We start from the raw sequence: 19,761 nt of genomic DNA on the forward strand, positions 1-19,761 counted from the left end.
TACTTAAAAATACAAAAAACTAGCCGGGCGACGAGGCGGGCGCCTGTAGTCCCAGCTACTCGGGAGGCTGAGGCAGGAGAATGGCGTAAACCCGGGAGGCGGAGCTTGCAGTGAGCTGAGATCCGGCCACTGCACTCCAGCCTGGGTGGCAGAGCAAGACTCCGTCTCAAAAAAAAAAAAAAAAAAAAAGAAAAGCTAATATAGCAGTTTGTATTATTCTGTAATTTGAAGCAGCATCTTGCAAAATGGTGATTTTGTGTGTTTAAAATTTTTTAAAATAATTATTATAAAATATATATTATTAGGAATTCTCTTCTCTCTGATATATTTTCGCTTTTTTAGTAATCAACAAGATGCCACATCAGTAGCAACTGAGTCTTCAGAATCAAGCACTTCAGATTTGCCTTCATTAGAAGTTGGAATTAGAGCATTGTGTGAGGTGAATGATGCTGAGAGTAGTTGTACAGAAGAAAGAAATGTTGACCTAAAAAATAATTCACTGTGAGTATTTTATACGATAGGATTTATTTATAAAATTTTGATAAGGTTCTTAAATGATAATAATGTTGCTTTATTTAGGGATTCAAGGGGACTATTAATACATAGTTTATTAATAGTTGAGGGAATCATTTGATATGTAATTATACTGTAGTCTGTTCAGAGTGTAACATCAGGTGTTTTTATATTTAATTGCAGAAAGATTCTGTTTCATATTTGTTGTGTAATATATGAATTTAAGGAAGGTGGTAACTTATGAAATTCTAAAAGAATTTGGAAGCCTAAATATTTGCCGTGAGATTTTACTTTTGCTTGGTTTGAGTTATTTTTTATGCCTGGTGTCAAAATAATAGATTTTAATATTGGTGATTTCAAGGAAGTGTATCTTCCAGTATGGAGATACTGGTTAAATTAATATCTTCCCAAGAAACGATTAAAAGCATCATAAAAATCTCCCTTTGAAGAGATATCTGAAGGTTTTATACTTCCTTTTAATCTTCCTCATAATTCCTCATTTCATATGGGCTTAAAAGCTATTCAGTTTATGGGCTGGGCACAGTGGCTTACACCTGTAATCCCAGCACTTTGGGAGGCCGAGGCAGGCGGATCACGAGGTCAGGAGATTGAGACCATCCTGGCTAACATAGTGAAACCCTGTCTCTGCTAAAAATACAAAAAATTAGCCGGGCGTGGTGGTGGCACAGGTGGCAGCTGGTGTGCCTGTAGTCCCAGCTACTCAGAAGGCTGAGGCAGGAGAATGGGGTGAACCCAGAAGGCAGAGCCTGCAGTGAGCTGAGATCACGTCACTGCACTCCAGCCTGGGCGACAGAGTGAGACTCCGTCTCAAAAAAAAAAAAAAAAAAAAGAAAGCTATTCACTTCATCAATTCTTATTTTTCAGTAAAGTACTGTCACAATGGAAATCAAACTTTTAAAAAATCAAAATGTCACTTAGTCTTCGAAATAGACAATAGATTCATAGGGTTCAAACATCGACAAGTATAAAAAGGTATGATTGAGCGCTCCCTCTTACCCTGTCCCGTTTCACTCAAACAAATAATCCATGTTATTTATTTCTTATATTCTTTCAGAGATTAAAAAAAATACATTTGAGCCAGGCGCGGTGGCTCAAGCCTGTAATCCCAGCACTTTGGGAGGCCAAGACGGGCGGATCACGAGGTCAGGAGATCGAGACCATCCTGGCTAACTCGGTGAAACCCCGTCTCTACTAAAAATACAAAAAACTAGCCGGGCGAGGTGGCGGGCGCCTGTAGTCCCAGCTACTCGGGAGGCTGAGGCAGGAGAATGGCGTAAACCCGGGAGGCGGAGCTTGCAGTGAGCTGAGATCCGGCCACTGCACTCCAGCCCGGGCCACAGAGCAAGACTCTGTCTCAAAAAAAAAAAAAAAAAAAAAAAAAAAAAATACATTCGAGCTAATACAAATTTGTATTTTTTGCCCTTGTTATAAACATAATGATAAACCTAATGATACTATATATAACATTTTGCAGTGGTTTTCCTCTGTCTTCCTATTCTTACGTAGTAACTCTCCTTGTTCTTTTTATAGCTTAATAGTGTTCTGTGTATGTATGCATCATAGTTTGTATTACCAGTGTCCTATTGGCTGCTATGTAGGTTGTGTTGCTAAACAGTGCTTATAGTCTTGCACCTCTATCTTTTTGCCTATATACAAGTATATAGGGTAAGTTCCTGAAAATTGAATTGCTTGCTGACAGAATGTGTGTGTGTGTATACACACTTACACATTTAAATATTTATGATTTTTTTTTTGAGACAGGGTTGCAGGAGTGCAGTGGTGTGATCATAGCTCACTGCAACCTCGACCTGGTCCCAAGCTTAGGTGATCCTCTCACCTTAGTCTCCCAAGTAGCTGGGACTATAGGTGCTCACCACCACATCCAGAGATGGAGTCTTGCTCTTGTCACCCAGGCTGGAGTGCAGTGGCACCATCTTGGCTCACTGCAACCTCCACCTCCCGGGTTCAAGGGATTCACCTGCCTTAGCCTTCTGAGTAGCTGGGACTACAGGCATGTGCCGCCATGCATGGCTAATTATTGTCATTTTTAGTAGAAACGGGGTTTCACCATGTTTGCCAGGCTGGTCTCGAACTCCTGACCTGAGGTGATCCACCCGTCTCGGCCTCCCAAAGTGCTGGGATTATAGGCGTGAGCCACTGTGCCCGGCCTTCCCATCATCTTAATCTTACTTAATATTTCTTAAGTTTTATCCTCACCGTATTATATTGCATTTCATCTTATCCTCCCTATTATGAGTTGCTACCTTCAGTATATGCCAAAATCATGTCTACTTTGAAGTCGGTTTCTGGATTTTAAATTTGTTTCATTTGTCTGTTTACTCATATATTAGTACCACACTGTTTTAATTACTGATGATGAATAGTGTATTTTTAATATCAGATAGAACAAATTAGTCTCTTTAAGTTTTCTTTGCTACTCTTGTTCTAAGTAAGCTCTTAAAGGAGTTCTTTCTAGTTCTCAGTAGGTTATTTTAGAAGTTCATTTGGACATGACTACATGTTTGATGCTATTTAAATAATGTTAATTTTTCAGGGAAATTGATCAAACAGAAAATGTTCAACCGATGTTGAGAGGTCGCTTCCAGAGACCTAAACCCAATTTGTCCAGGGCTGGGAAGAAATCAGTTCTTTCACAAGGCAAAACAGAGGCAGAGAGCAAGAATTCACATTCAAAAACTTCAGTTGAAAAGGTATGGGGTAAGAGACTTCATGGAAATTAAAATTATAAAAATTTTCTTTAAATAGTTGGGAATAAAAGTTTTTGACTTGTAATTACAAGGTAATGTTCTGATATTAAAACAGATAAAAGAACTTACATTAACATTAGATTTGTTCCTATCTTAGTCTCCTGTTTACACATTTTCTTTAACCTGGTGTATAATCCTTTCAGATATCCTCAGTGGTGATAAATCTGTCTTCTGTTTACTTATATAAAATTTTTATTTAAAATATTTCATAAACCAGCTATATATTAAATTATGCCCACAACGTTCTCATCCACACACAGGCAGTCACATTTCTGTTTGTCTTTTACAAACTGTTTTTTCTGAGACAGGGTCTTGCTCTATTGCCAAGGCAACAGAGTCCAGGAGTGCAATGGCACTATTACGGCTCTCTACAGCCTCAAAATCCTGAGCTCGGCCGGGCGCGGTGGCTCAAGCCTGTAATCCCAGCACTTTGGGAGGCCGAGACGCGCGGATCACAAGGTCAGGAGATTGAGACCATCCTGGCTAACACGGTGAAACCCCGTCTCTACTAAAAATACAAAAAACTAGCTGGGCGACCTGGCGGGCGCCTGTAGTCCCAGCTACTCGGGAGGCTGAGGCAGGAGAATGGCGTGAACCCGGGAGGCGGAGCTTGCAGTGAGCTGAGATCTGGCCACTGCACTCCAGCCTGGGTGACAGAGCAAGACTCCGTCTCAAAAAAAAAAAAAAATCCTGAGCTCAAGTGATTCTCCCACATCACCCTCCCCAGTAGGTGGGAATACAGGTGTGTGCCACCAAACCCAGATAATTTTTTTTTTTTTTTTGATGCAAAGTCTTGCTGTCTCCCAGGCTGGACTGCAATGGCGCGATCTCGGCTCACTGCAAGCTCCACCTCCCGATTTCAGGCCATTCTCCTGCCTCAGCCTCCTGAGTGCCTGGGACTATAGGCGCCTACCACCACGCCTGGCTAATTTTTTGTATTTTTAGTAGAGACGGGGTTTCACCGTGTTAGCCAGGATGGTCTCGATCTCCTGACCTCGTGATCCTCCCGCCTCAGCCTCCCAAAGTGCTGGGATTACAGGCGTGAACCACCGTGCCCGGCCTGGCCTGATTTTCTTTTTTAAATTAGCAAAAATTAGGAATGGAGTCAATGTGCACCAGGCTGGTTTCTAACTCCTGGCCTCAAGTGATTCTCCTGCCTCAGCTTTCCAGAGTGCTAGGATTATAGGCATGAGCCAGCTCACCTGGTCAATACATTTCTTTATTCTTTTTCTTTCTTTCTTTCTTTTTTTTTGCGATGGAGTCTTGCTCTGTCGCCTAGGCTGGAGTGCAGTGGCACGTTCTTGGCTCACTGCAGCCTCCACCCCTCAGGGTCAAGCAATTCTCCTGCCTCAGTCTCCCAAGTAGCTGGGATTACAGGCACGTGCCACCACATGTGGCTAATTTTTGTATTTTTAGTAGAGACAGGGTTTCACCGTATTGGCCAGGCTGGTCTCGAACTCCTGACCTGATGTGATCCACCTGCCTCAGCCTCCCAAAGTCCTGGGATTACAGGCGTGAGCCACCATGCCTGCCCTCTTTTTTTTTTTTTTTTTTTTGAGATAGGGTCTCGCTCAGTCGCCCAGGCTGGAGTGCAATGGCATGATCCTGGCTCATTGCAGCCTCTGTCTCCCAGGTTCAAGCTATTCTCTTGTCTCAGCCTCCTAAGTAGGTGGGATTGCAGGCATGCACCACCACGCCCAGCTAATTTTTGTATTTTCAGTTGAGACAAGGTTTTGTCTTGTTGGCCAGGCTTGTCTTGAATTCCTGACCTCAAGTGATCCATCCGCATTGGCCTCTCAAAATGCTGGGATTACAGGTGTGAGGGCACCATGCCTGGCCAATAACTTTTATCTATGTATGCATACATTTCTATAATTTTTAACTATAATGTGTATAATATTTAAAACCTTTTTCTTTGTTTTGTTTTTGGAACGGAGTCTCGCCCTGTCGCCCAGGCTGGGGTGCGATGGCGTGATCTTGGCTCAGTGCAACATCTGCCTCCTGGGTTCAAGCGATTCTCCTGCCTCAGCCTTCCAAGTAGCTGAGATTACAGGTGCGCACCTCTACGCCCTGCCAATTTTTCTATTTTTAGTAGAGACAAGATTTCACTATGTTGAGCCACTGTGCTCTGCCAAAGCCTTTTTTACCTGGCCACAGTGGTTTACACCTGTAATCCCAGCACTTTGGGAGGCCAAAGCCGGTGGCTCACTTTAGGCCGGGAGTTTGAAACCAGCCCGGCCAACATGGCGAAACCCCATCTCTACTAAAAATACAAAAAATTAGCTGGGTGTTGTGACACATGCCTGTAATCCCAACTACTCGGGAGTTTGAGGCAAGAGAACCATCTGAACCCAGGAGGGAAGAGGTTGCAGTGAGCCAAGATTGCACCACTGCACTCCAGCCTGGGCAACAGAGTGAAACTCTCAAAAAAATAAAAAATTTAAAAAAACGCTTTTCCTCTGAAACTATTAATTTATACTTTTTTGGGTCCAATTGGTCTTTTTAATAGCTCTAGCATGTTAACATGTTATGGGTTTACCTAATCAGTTTTCTACTAATGGATGTTCAGATTGTTTCTATTTTTGTTTATTTGTTTTTTTAACTCTTGTATATAAGAAGCAAACAATTTTGTAAGTAAGGCTTTCTCAAGGAAACAAAGTGTAAATTTCTACAGACTGGTGGGATTGTTGGGTCAAATAGTGTTTTAAATATTTTTATGATTCTTGTTATGCATTGTCTTTTGTTATTTGTTATTTTTATTACTTTAAAAATTTTTCTGATATGTCTGAGTCTCCTGAATTGTTATGCATTGTCAAACTGACAGTCATACATAATCTATTTACATTGCTAAGTGAATCTTTCTGTTTCCTTACAACTTTTCCAGAATTATATTGTTACAATTTTTTTTTAACTAAAACACTTTTTAAGATGTTGGTTTGCTTTTTACTGTTTTGTGAAATATCTTTTATCATAATCTTTATAGTATAGTTATATCATTCTAATCTTATGTTTATTGAATTCTAGAAAATTTGGAAAATACAGATTCATGTAAAAGTTAAAACAAAAATCACTTGTAATTTTTTTCTTTACCTTTTTTCTTTGAAATGTTGTAATCTTGTTTCTTTTCTTTTTCTTTTCTTTTTTTTTTTTTTTGAGGTAGAGTTTCACTCTTGTTGCCCAAGCTAGAGTGCAATGGTGTGATTTCAGCTTACAGCAACCTCTGCCTCCTGGGTTCAGGCAATTCCCCTGCCTCAGCCTCCCAACTGACTGGGATTACAAGCATGTGCCACCATGCCCGGCTAATTTTTTTGTATTTTTAATAGAAATGATTTCGGTTTCACCATGTTAGCCCAGCTGGTCTCGAACTTCTGACCTCAGGTGATCCCCCGCCTCAGCCTCCCAAAGTGCTGGGATTACAGGTGTAAGCCATCATGCCCAACCATTCCTTCTAATACTTGTAATTTCATTATTCACATGCAACCAATCTTTTCACATGTATTGTTACATATTTTCTTTTACACAACTGAATCATGATTTCAATACAGTTTTGTATCCTTTGGTAATTAACATTTCAGAAATATTTTTCCGAAATATTTAGTGTGATTCCATTTTTGTTAAAAAAAAAAAAAAAATGTACACCAGGTGTGGTGGCTCATACCTGTAAGCCCAGCCCTTTGGGAGGCTGAGGCGGGCTAATCATCTGAGCCCAGGAATTTGAAACAAGCTTGGGCAACATGGTCTGTACAAAAAATGAAAAAATTAGCTGGGCATGGTGTGCACCTGTAGTCCCAGCTACTCAGGAGGCTGAGATGGGAGGATCACCTGAGCCTCTGGGGTCAAGGCTGCAGTGAGCTATCATCATGCCACTGTACTCTAGCCTGGGTGACAGAGTGTGACCCTGTCTCAAAAAAAAAAAAAAAAATTCATCTGCATTTAGGATTTTTAGAAAATCTCATCTAGTTAGAAGTACAAAAAATGAAGTTCTTATTTATTTATTTATTTATTTATTTATTTATTGAGATAGAGTCTCACTCTGTCACCCAGGCTGGAGTATAGTGGTGTGACCTCAGCTCACTGCAACCTTTGCCTCCCGCGTTCAAGGAATTCTCCTGCCTTAGCCTCCCAAGTAACTGGGACTACAGGCGCACGCTGCCACGCCTGGCTAATTTTTTATATTTTAGTAGAGACAGTTTCACCATGTTGCCCGGGCTGGTCTTAAACTCCTGAGGTCAGGCAGTCTACCCGCCTTGGCCTCCCAAAGTGCTAGGATTACAGGCTTGAGCCACTGTGCCCGGCCAGTTCTGTTGTTTTAATTTCCATTTATTTATTGTAAAGTTTGAACTTTTTATGGTAAGTAGATAAATTGTAGCAAATTAAATTCACAGGACCACCTGGAAAAGGATAAGATGAATACATTGGACACTTTGAGAATGGAGACTAGAGAGAGAGAGAATCCAGAAGCTGAAACTGTATCTATGTAAGTATTCAGGAAATAGTAAAAAAAAGTAACTCTTAGGAATGATGGTAATAATTTGTTTTCTACTTAATAAGGTCTGAATTTAATTTTCAAGCGGCGTACTTTAAGTTGGTTTTCAACCATAGGTGGTTTTGAAACATTAATAATAATATCTCTGCTTGATATTGCTTATATGAATTTTTTAAGTCTGTTGAGTTAGCCATTACATTTGAATGTTTATAATATGTGCTCCTGGATAATTTTATTTATAGTAAGAGATTTGAAAAGGGAATATTTAATTTGAAATGGAAATCTAAAATAGAATGTGAATCTGACTGGTGGATTCTGGGCTGTTCCAGGGGTTACCATTTATACCATGATTTGGGACTAATCCCCTGGAGTTCTACAGTATTCTATAGTATCCTTAGTCAGGAGTAGTATTCTATGCTTGACAGATGTAGATTTTTCCAGTTTTGTAATAAAATTCTATTTAAAAATGCTTTTTCAAATGGGCTTTTCAGGATTATATCTTTTTTTCTTTTTCCTTTTTTTTTTGAGACGGAGTCTCACTCTATTGAATAGTGGTGCAATCTCTGCTCACTGCAGCCTCTGCCTCCCAGGTTCAAGTGATTCTCCTGCCTCAGCCTCCCAAGTAGCTGAGATTACAGGTGCCCACCACCATACTCGGCTGATTTTTATATTTTTAGTAGAGACAGGTTTAACCATGTTGGCCAGGTTGGCCTCGAACTCCTGACCTCAAATGATACCCCCCGCCTTGGCCTCCCAAAGTGCTAGGATTATAGGTGTGAGCCACCACGTCTGGGAGGATTATGTCTTTTCAGGAAACTTGTGAATTATTTCATATTCCAAATGGTTTACTTATTCATGCTAGGGAGAAGGAAATTGGTGACTTCAAAAGAAACATTGAATTTATTTCTTTGTGGTTCTAGGTTGGGTGAAAAAAATTGTCTGCAGGAAGGGAGTCAACTAAAGGCTTTAACATCTGCAAAAGTGAGGGGCCGATTTCAAAAGCCAAAGCCAAATGTAGGTAAAGCTGCTGGAAGAAAAGAAATTCTCATGTCACAGGAAGAAATTGGGGCCAATGTAGAAAAGAATGAAAATGAATCCTGTGCTGATAGAGATGTAAGTACTCTGATTCCTCCTCACATTTTTGTGTAGTACGTGAGCCTTAATATAAGCTTCCCTTCACCCACATACATGCATGCATACATACATACATTATTTCTGACAGAGTCTCGCTCTGTCGCCCAGACTGGAGTGCAGTGGCACGATCTTGGCTCACTGCAGCCTCTGCCACCCAGGTTCAAGTGATTCTCCTACCTCATCCACCTGAGATCATGCCACTGCACTCCAGCCTAGGTGACAGAGCAAGACTCTGTCTCAAAAAAAAAAAAAATTCCCATGACCTATAATGTTTTTTTAGTTTTAGTTGTGTGGCTACAGGCACACACCACCAGGCCTGGCTAATTTTTGTATTTTTAGTAGAGACAGGGTTTTGCCATATTGACCAGGCTGATCTCGAACTCCTGACCTCAGGTGATCCACCCGCCTCAGCCTCCCAAAGTGCTAGGATTACAGGCATGAGCCACTGTGCCCAACCCTTTTATCCCCTTTTAAAAACAGTACTGCACAATTTGTGTGCATCATTTATTAAATTTGTGGTCAAAATCTCATAGCCAGCAGCCTTGCTAGTTGTAAAGCCATTTTAGATTTTGGGCATTTACATGATAGGTAATCTGTTTCACCTGACCTCATATTTGGACTTGCTTTTCCCTATCACTTAGTGGATGTTTGAATTAACCTTCTCTTTTGAAGAGATCAGTACATATGTGAGTGTTAACATTGGCTTAAACAGCATAAAATGTTAAAAGCTCCCTATTAAGATACAATTCCAAGAACAAAGACTGTGAATTTTGGATTATTTACATAGTCTTTGTGATAAAGATAAAAGTTGGCATATTTTGAGATTTCAATTTCTTACGTTATAATTCCCATGGTCTGTAGACCAGGCATGTTGACCCATGCCTGTAATCCCAGCATTTTGGGAGGCCGAGGTGAGAGGATTGCTTGAGGCCAGGTGTCTGAGACCAGTCTGGGCAACATAGTGACACTCTGTTTCTACAAACAATTTTTTTAATTAGCTGGGCTTAGTGGTGTGCTTCTGTACTTCCAGCTACTTGGGAGGCTGAGGCAGGAGGATCAGTTGAGCCCAGGAGTTCAAGCCTCCAGTGAACTATCTATAATTATGCCATTGCACTCTAGCGTGGGTGACAGAGTGAGACCCAGTCTTAAAAAAACTCCGGCTGGGCGCAGTGGCTCACGCCTGTAATCCCAGCACTCTGGGAGGCCGAGACGGGCGGATCACGAGGTCAGATCAAGACCATCCTGGCTAACATGGTGAAACCCTGTCTCTGCTAAAAATACAAAAAATTAGCCAGGCGTGGTGGTGGCACAGGTGGCAGCTGGTGCACCTGTAGTCCCATCTACTCGGGAGGCTGAGGCAGAAGAATGGCGTGAACCTGGGAGGCGGAGCTTGCAGTGAGCCGAGATCGCGCCACTGCACTCCAGCCTGTGCAACAGAGCAAGATTCCGTCTCAAAAAAAAAAAAAATTCCCGTGATCTATAATGCCATTATAATAATCAAAATAATTCAGAAAAATAGACCCCACAGGGGTATTTCTAACAGATGAAACCAAGACAGTTAACTTGTTTTTTGACTGGGAGGAGGAGAATGGGACTTTGAGATATCCTAAAAGGAGTAGCTCTTGAAATTTTCTAAGATAGCTAAAGAAAATACATTAAAAGTATTTTAAAGTCACCATTTTATGATTTTGAATTTTTTTTACCGTTTTATACTTAAATTGGACAACATTTTCAGTGAAATCTGTTATGCCTCATTGTGAAACCTAAAACATTAGAAAAATGTGTTTGTTTTCAAGACTCCTCAACACATGGAAGATCAATCATGTAAAGATTTTGAAGAGGAAGATGTCATATTACAACCTGAGAAAAATGATTCTTTTCAAAATGTGCAGCCAGATGAGCCCAAGGTTCTTAATGAATGTCTAAGGTAAGCATCATTTTGTTGATTATATCATCTTTGGATTTTGTAAGAAGTTTTAGAACTCAATCAGTTTTTTAAAACAGAAGCAATTTAGATTGATTGGTTGTCTGCGTATCTAGTTATATAATATTTAAAAATATAACTTCACCTTTCAAAAAAGTTTATGTTGTAGCCTTTATGTGAATTTCTCAGATGGTTTGAAAAAAGCTACTCATCATAAATTAGTACTTGAGTTAACATGAATAGCCTTATCACTTTATTTTATTTTATTTTACTTTTTATTTTTTGAGATGGAATTTCACTCTTATTGCCCAGGCTGGAGGACAGTCTTAGCACACTGCAACCACTGCCTCCCGGGTTCAGGTGATTCTCCTGCCTCAGCCTCCTGAGTAGCTGGGATTACAGGCGCCTGCCACCAACCCAGCTAATTTTTGTATTTTTAGTAGAGACAGGGTTTTACCATGTTGGCCAGGCTGGTCTCAAACTCCTGACCTCAAGTGATCCACCTGCCTTGGCCTCCTAAAGTGCTGGGATTACAGGTGTGAGCCATCACACCCAGCCAGCCTTATCACTTAACATGTGTATTAAATTATATGTTTATGTTCAAATGCAAAATACTACTTATTTTTAAAATATTTGTTTCTTTGGAATTAGATTGAGCACATATTGCCTTTATTTAAGATTTCTGTATTTTATTTAAAACTTATGTATAGAAACCCATACTGCTTATAGCCAAAGCCTTTTCTATTTTTTACTTCTTCCTTGGAGGGTACCAAACCAGGCTGATGGAATTACTAGTATACTGTTTCAACTTTTCGTTTTGGAAATGTTTAATGTGCACAAAAGCGCAGTAGTGGACTCCCATATACCTGCTGTCCAGTTTCAATAATTGATATTTTACCAGTCTTTACATTTAAAGACTAGCCTATGCTATACTTTCTTACAGCTGTGTTAACCTGTTTAAATAGTACCTAGCTGGGCATGGCGGCTCATGCCTATCTAGCTACATGGAAGGCTGAAGGAAGAGGCTTGCTCGAGCCCAGGAATTAGAAGCTGCAGGGAGCTATGATTGTGCCACTTTCCTCCAGCCAGGGCAGCAAAGTGAGACAGACTCCTGTTCCTCCAGAAAAGAAAATTACCTAACCTGAGAGTGAAAGCTAGGTTTCCTGAACTACTTTAAACATCTTTATTGGAAGACAAAAAAATTTATTTATTTCTTGTTGCCTTCAGTATTCCTTTGCTTCTTATTCCTCCCCACTGCCCCGATTATTTTACTAATGTGCACACAGTCTCTAGGTAGAAGTTTGTATGACTACATTGCTTGTTACATATCTCTGATATGGATTTTAATTACAGATAGCTAACAAATTATTTTTATTTATATTTTTTCAGTTTAAGCTAGAGTCTTTTAATAGATACTGTGGCTTAGTAGAAAATTAAACTTTTCTGAATGGCCTCTGGGTTTTAGAATGCTGGTGGACATTGTAACTAATATTCAGTCTGATCTCAACAACTTTCCTCTCCGTGGGTAGTGTCATTTCTGCTTTGTCATGTGATCTTTCTGGCCTTTGAATCTCCAAAATCTTCAAAAGCAATTCTAAGATTCTGTGTTTTATCAAATTATACATCTATCTATGTCTAGCAGAAAGTTTTCCCCCTCCCCTACTCCAAATATGTTGGCCTGTTCAAGATGCTATGTAAGAGAAAAAGATAGTAGGAAAACAGTCTCTTAAAGAATGCATTAAAAATTCTTTAGCCTGGGCATGGTGACTCACACCTATAATCCCAGCACTTTGGGAGGCTGAGACGGGAGGATCACTTGAGGCCAGGAGCTCAAGACAAGCCTGGACAACATAGCAAGACCCCATCTCTATATAAAAAAGGTACTTTACTAGATAAACTAGTGAATATTTCTTTGAAATTTAATCTTCTAGGTTAATTTTGCATCTTATCTACTTCATACAAATATTTTAAGATTTTTGTCATGATTGGTGATGTTCCTTTGGAGGTTTATATATGTATATATTTGAAACATATATATACACACATTTATATGTTTGAAACACACGCAGACACACGCATTTTTTTAAAGACAGGGTCTTGCTCTTGCATCCAGGCTGGAGTACAGTGGCGCGATCATGGCTCACTGCAGCCTCGACCTCTTGGGCTCAATTGATCCTCTTGCCTCAGCCTCCCAAGTAGCTGGGACAATAGGTGCTTGCCACCACGTCTGGCTAATTTTTAAATTTTTTGTAGAAACAGGGTTTTGCCATGTTGCCCAAGCTGGTCTTGAACTCTTGGGCTGAAGGGATTCTCCTTCCTCGGCCTCCCAAAGTGCTGGGATTATAGGTGTGAGCCATCGTGCCTGGCCATGAATATTTTATAGATTCTTAAACTCTGTGTTTTAGAAAAACACATATGCAGACCTTAAAGCACATTTATAGTTCTGTGCTCATTCCATATCTTATATTCTCCATTCGTGGTCCTCTTGCTTTGCCTTCCTTCTCAAATTTGTGATCTGAGGAAAGTTTGTAGATCCACTGCATATTTTGAGAAATAATCTAGTTCAATTTTATATCTGATATCCAGTCTCAGATACTGCCCTTCAGTTAATTCTGTACTTCTTTTGTTACTTAGAAACAATCTAATGCTTTGCTGGAATGGCAGTTTAAAAAATCTAAGCACATAGAATATAGTTATAACATTGCGTATCTGTATCTTACAATCTGAACTGATGTTGAAATAATGAAATTATTAATAAAGCCTTTGCTTCAAGCATTTATGTGTTTAAATAATATGCCTGTTTTCAAAATGTGACTTTGTAAAGATAGTTTATCTCTTCCCATGATACCCAAACCAAGATTGCTAGCATAGTAATCTCACTAAAAGCTAGATGTTTCTGGATGGAGATGAAAAGTGTCATAAATCAGAAAATGGAATTCAGTCCATTCTGTACTAATCAAATTAAATTTCCTTTATTGATTGCTGTTAATTTTACATTTAACATTGTCAATTACTAACATTAATGATGGATATAAACACTTAAGTTACGTAAACAAATACAACTTGAAAAGCAATCTTACTCCTAAGGACCTGTCTTATAGTATCAAAAATTGCATTATTGAAAACAGTTATTTCAGTGAGGAAGGATAGTTTAGGACCTGAAGATGTTGAAACAAACAGTAGCAACAATAGCATACTTTTTGTTTTTGTTTTTGTTTTGTTTTGTTTTTTTTTTTTTTTTGAGACAGAGTCTCACTCTGTCGCCCAGGCTGGAGTGCAGTGGCATGATCTTGGCTCACTGCAACCTCCGCTTCGTGGGTTCCAGCTATTTTCCTGCCTCAGCCTCCTGTGTAGCTGAGATTACAGGCGTGCGCCACCACGCCCTGCTAATTTTTGTATTTTCAGTAGAGACAGTGTTTCACCATGTTGGCCAGGCTGGTCTCGAACTCTTGACCTCAAGTGATCCACCTGTCTCAACCTTCCAAAATGCTGGGATTACAGGCTGAGCCACCATGCCCAGCCTAGCATACTTTCAAGTAAATGTTTTGCTTATTTGTTTTTGTTTTTTGTTTGTTTGTTTTGAGACGGGATCCTGCTCTGTTGCTCAGTCTGGAGTGCAGTGGCATGATCATGGATTACTGCACCGTCATCCTTCCTGGGCTCAGGTGATCCTCCCACCTCAGCCTCCTGAATAGCTGGGACTACAGGTGCACGCTACCTCACCTGACTGATTTTGGGTTTTGTTTTGTTTTGGTAGAGATGGGATTTCTACCAAAAACTCCTGGGCTCGAGCCATCTGCTTCAGCTTCCCAAAGTGCTGGGAGTACAGGCATGAGGCATCATGCCCAGCTCGTCTTTTTTTAAGCTGTTGTATGTATAGTTACATACCTGTTCAGTCTGACATGGCTGAATAAATCTAATCTAGTGTTTCATTGGATCTAGCTTTTGCCCAATATTAATAACTTTTCCTTACCAGTCATATAAAAGCTCTTTCATTTATTTATATGTTTATTGATTTCACCATCTATTATAATAAACAGAAAGCAAAACAAAAAGTGCTGCTGCTTTTCTGGAGAGCAAGGTGCTTGTTTTGGATAGTGATTGTCTGCCCAATAGCATTCAGCAAAACATTGTGTATTTAGTCTTTCCTTTTATTCTTTACTTATGTTATGAAATAACAAGCTCTTAGAGAAACATGTGTATGGGAAATCTCATATAAAATTGATTTTAAAAGGTGAAGAGGGCAGACCTCATTTGTAGTCCTAAGATTTAATCTTAGTCAAGTCATACTTGTATCCAGGTATTTGAGGTGGTCAGGTCTATTTTGGCAAAGCGTTTGTCTGTGTAAAAGATAGAAGGGATGAAGAGGTAGAAATAGCAGACATACATTAATCTGGCTCCAATGCAGGGAACTGGAGAGTCTTCCTAGTCGGTATTTGCAAATGGTAGCGTGAATGACAATTGGAAAGAGATTAGGATCAAATAGCTTCTATACTGATTGACTTTACTAGGTATATATATTTAAACTTTTTGCTTTGATTTCAAAAGGTGGGATTTTTTTCTTTTAATTTTTAAATTTTACCCAGAGATTCCTAGGGCTTCCTTAATTTTTTTGAATTTGAGAGTTTCTGGTGTTTCTGTAGTGATTTCTCAAACATCATCTCTTTAGCAGGCAGTCTGGTTTAAAACTTGATTGTGTGCCCCTCCTTTTTTTTTTTTTTTATAGCATTCAAGAGAATAATAAAGCAAATAAACTTAATCAAGTCCCAATTCTAAGGACTCGATTTCAGAAACCAAAGCCAAATATCGGAAGAGGAACTGGAAGGAGAGAAATTTCCTCAAAAGAAGAGGTACTAGAGAAGATTCTTGTCTCTGGGGAAATGACAGCAGCATTGAGAGAAACTGTAAGACCAGACACCTCACCAAAGGAGATGGTACCAGCAGAGATTAGTACTACTAAAGAAATGCAGTCAGATTTAAAAGAAACTGGAAGAAGAGCCATTTCTCCCAGGGAGAAGATTCTAGATGTGATTGATGTCACCAGGGAAATGGAGACAGGTTTGAAAGCAAGGAGAAGAGAGATTTGTTTAAGGGAGAGGACACCAGAGGTGATTGATGCCACTAAGGAAATAGACAAAGATTTGGGAGAAACTGGAAGAAGAGAAATACCCCCACATGAAAATGACCCAGAGGAGGTCAAGCCTGTAGGTGAAATGGAGACAAATTTAAAAGCAACTGGAAATGAGAGTTCCCCAAGGGAGAAGACACCAGAGGTGATTGATGCCACTCAGGAAATAGACAAAGATTTGGAAGACGCTGGAAGAAGAAAAATATCCCCAAAGGAAAATGGCCCAGAGGAGGTCAAGCCTGTAGATGAAATGGAGACAGATTTGAAAGCAACTGGAAGAGAGAGTTCCCCAAGAGAGAAGACACCAGAGGTGATTGATACTACTGAGGAAATAGAGATAGATTTGGAAGAAACTGAAAGAGAAATATCCCCACAGGAAAATGGCCCAGAGGAGGTCAAGCCTCTAGGTGAAATGGAGACGGATTTGAAAGCAGCTGGAAGAGAGAGTTCCCCAAGGGAGAAGACACCAGAGGTGATTGATGCCACTGAGGAAATAGAGATAGATTTGAAAGAAACTGAAAGAGAAATATCCCCACAGGAAAATGGCCTAGAAGAGGTCAAGCCTGTAGGTGAAATGGAGACAGATTTGAAAGCAACTGGAAGGGAGATTTCCCCAAGGGAGAAGACACCAGAGATGATTGATGCCACTGAGAAAATAGACAAAGATTTGGAAGAAACTGGAAGAAGAGAAATATCCCCAGAGGAAAATGGCCCAGAGGAGGTCAAACCTGTAGATGAAATGGAGACAGATTTGAAAGCAACTGAAAGAGAGAGTTTCCCAAGGGAGAAGACACCAGAGGTGATTGATGCTGCTGAGAAAATAGAGATAGATGTGGAAGAAACTAAAAGAGAAATAACCCCACAGGAAAATGGCCCAGAGGAGGTCAGGCCTGTAGGTAAAATGGAGACAGATTTGAAAGAAATTAGAGAAGAAATTTCCCAAAGGGAAAAGGTGCTAGCAGAGATCAGTGCTATAAGGGAAAAGGAGATTGATTTGAAAGAAACTGGAAAAAGAGACATTTCCATGATGGAGAAAGTATCAGGAAAGATGGCTGTCATTGAAGAAATGGAGACAGATATGAAAGAAACTGGAAGAGAAAATTTTAGAGAGAGAGGATCTGAAGAGATCTGTGTTACTGAGGAAAAGGTGGCAGAATTGAAAAAAACTGGAAAAACAGACATTTCTCCAAGGGAAAATGAACTAGAGGAGACCAGTACCTCGAGACAAACTGAGACACATTTAATGCAGAGCGGTAGCAATGACTGCAGTGCTATGCCTTCACTAGATATTAAAGTATGTATTTTTCTGTCCTTTAAAAGTTTTTTTGAATGCTTTTTTTCAGAGGAAAGTTACCAAAATAATTCCATGATTATTTTGTCCTTAAGTCCAACAACACTTATCTCTAAAAGTCTAAAGTCTTTTGTAGCCCTAAGTTTCTGTGTTTCAGTGCCTTGAGGAAACTGTATGTTCTTTTTTAAAAAGATAACTTAGGCTGGGCACACCTCTAAACCCAATACTTTGGGAGGCTAAAATGGGAGGATTACTTGAGCCCAGGAGTTTGAGACCAGCCTGGGCAACATAGGGAGACCTTGTCTCTAAAAAAATAATAATAATAAATAAAATAAAATAAAATATAATGAGGTGCAAGCCTGTAGTCCCAGCTACTTGGGAGGCTGAGGTGAGAGGATTGCTTGAGCCCTGGAGGTTGAGGCTGCAGTGAGCTGTGATTGTGCCATTGTACTCCACCCTGGGTGACAGAGTAAGACCCTGTCTCAAAAAGAAATGAAAAACAAAAAAAAAAAACTATTTTTAACTGTGAAAAAGTCACTATTATTATTGTTTTTTTCCTCTAAGTCAGATGGGCAAGGATCAAACTTTTCTTTTGGCTTAGGTTTGAGGTCCCAAAAATGTTACTGTTCTTAATGTCATTTGAAGTAACTCTTTTAGGTAAAAGAAGAATAGGAAATTAGACTGACTTTGTACTAACCCTAGCGTGAACACACATTATTTATTTTGGCCACATCTGCATCTGCTTTTATTTCTTGCCCCACCTGACTTGACTTCTAAAAGTTCTTTTTGTTTTTGCAAGTTACTTTGAAGTTGATGATCTTCTAACATTTTCAAGGACTTTTTTTTTTTTTTCTAACTTTTATAAATAGGTAATGACATTTGTGGTTTGGAAAAGTAATAAATTGCAACATTAAAAGGGTTTCCTGAATTCCTAATTTTACCATTTGGAAATTAAATTTTATTTAAAAATTAAAAACTTCTAAATTGTTAAAGGAAAGTGTTCAGAATTTAGTAGACTTTTGTTTTAAGTATATAAGATGTTTAAATAATCTTTTATGTGTGCTGATTTACCATGACTGTTTCTCTAGAACATTAGCAGTGAAGTACTGTCGATGATGCACACACCTGTAGAAGAAAAAAGAGATTCTGAAAAAGAAGTATCAAGTCACTTCAGTCGTTTCAGGATTTCTTCACAGACTCATGAATCTGGTAAAACAGAAGTCCTGGGGATTCGATCTCCAGATGTTCCAGAGCCGTTTTCAGATATTAATTTAAGGTACCAGTGTGTTTTTAAAGAAAAAGATATTAAGTTATAGTTGCAGATTATGTTAAACTAAGTGAGGTTTTAAGGTATAACATATACAGGATAGTGTTAGAGATTTTAAGATAGTTTTGGGAAGACTGGGAGAGAGGATTGAGGTCACTCTGACAAGTCAGTTGTGAAAGTTACTGACATACAAAATTGTACGTAACAGTCTTAAATCAATACAGGTTTGATAGACTTATGTTTTGTTTGTGCAGAGATGATATAATTCCTAGGCTCATACCTGGATTGTACCATTCATGGTTTTCAGGATCTGCCAGATAGTTCGATTTGTTTTCCTGTTAAGAATTGGAATTAGGCCAAGTACGGTGGCTCACACCTCTAATCGTAGCAATTCAAAAGGGTGAATCCTTTGAGCCCAGGAGTTTGAGACCAGCCTGGGCAACAGGCTGTAGCAACCCCATCTCTACAAAAAATACAAAAACTAGCTGGGTGTAGTGGCACATGCCTGTAGTCCCAGCTACTTGGGAGACTCAGATGTGAGGATCACCTGAGCCTGCAGAGGTCAAGGCTGCAGTGAGGTATGATTGTGTCATTGCACTCCAGCCTGGGGGACAGAACAAGACCCTGTCTCCAAAAAAAAAAAAAAAAAAAATTAACATGTTTACTGCCAGTCTCTAAGGTTGTACTGAGACTCTGTTTCCCCTGCCCCTTCAGTTCATTCTAAAGCTTGATAATCCTTGTTCCAAAAGTAGATCTCTTCCTCAAGAACAGAAGTCACTTGAAATTAAACCAGCACCTTTTGTGAGGAGTAGATTCAAAAGACCAAAACCAAACTTAGCAAGAGCAGCTTTGAAGAGAGAGACTACAGAATCAGAAAAAAATATATATGAGAAGAAATCAGAAACCAAGAAAATGGAGACTATTGTGATGCAAGAAAATAATGAACAAGCTGATACTCTCCCTTCTCAACATGTGAGTAATATTTAAGATGGAAGTTCTGTGTGTGGGTTTTTTGTTTGTTTGTTTTAAATTATTAGGGCTAATAAAAGCACCTGGCATTAAAATTTTACAAATATTTCTGTAATTTTTGCTGCATGTAATGTTGCTCCCATGCTTAATGTGCCTCATCGTTCCACACAATTTGTGTAAGAATCTCAGATACCTGATAATGGGCAAGCATGTTGTGGGAAAGCGTTTAGGAGGTCTGGGCTCTGGTTCCCGTTCTGGGT

At 39.6% G+C, this 19,761-nt stretch overlaps 1 protein-coding gene across 8 annotated transcripts in view; it reads left to right on the top strand.

Moving 5' to 3' along the window:
* Window positions 1–19,761, top strand: part of BDP1 (B double prime 1, subunit of RNA polymerase III transcription initiation factor IIIB) — a 118,024-nt gene that overhangs the window by 40,246 nt on the left and 58,017 nt on the right. For 7 of the 8 annotated variants that reach the window (XR_004056349.1, XR_004056350.1, XM_010380258.2 and 4 more), the window contains 8 exons: window positions 343–501; window positions 3,089–3,245; window positions 7,688–7,779; window positions 8,709–8,901; window positions 10,719–10,849; window positions 15,573–17,268; window positions 18,354–18,541; window positions 19,282–19,504. Coding sequence is in view for 6 of the 8 variants with exons in the window: in XM_010380258.2 (XP_010378560.2) it covers window positions 343–501; window positions 3,089–3,245; window positions 7,688–7,779; window positions 8,709–8,901; window positions 10,719–10,849; window positions 15,573–17,268; window positions 18,354–18,541; window positions 19,282–19,504 (2,839 nt within the window). In the remaining 2 variants the exon portion in view is untranslated. The remainder of the gene's footprint in view (window positions 1–342; window positions 502–3,088; window positions 3,246–7,687; window positions 7,780–8,708; window positions 8,902–10,718; window positions 10,850–15,572; window positions 17,269–18,353; window positions 18,542–19,281; window positions 19,505–19,761) is intronic. The other variant, XM_030927306.1, reaches the window with a different exon arrangement.

This window comes from Rhinopithecus roxellana, chromosome 3, assembly GCF_007565055.1.
Source record: "Rhinopithecus roxellana isolate Shanxi Qingling chromosome 3, ASM756505v1, whole genome shotgun sequence".
Lineage (NCBI taxonomy): Eukaryota > Metazoa > Chordata > Mammalia > Primates > Cercopithecidae > Rhinopithecus > Rhinopithecus roxellana.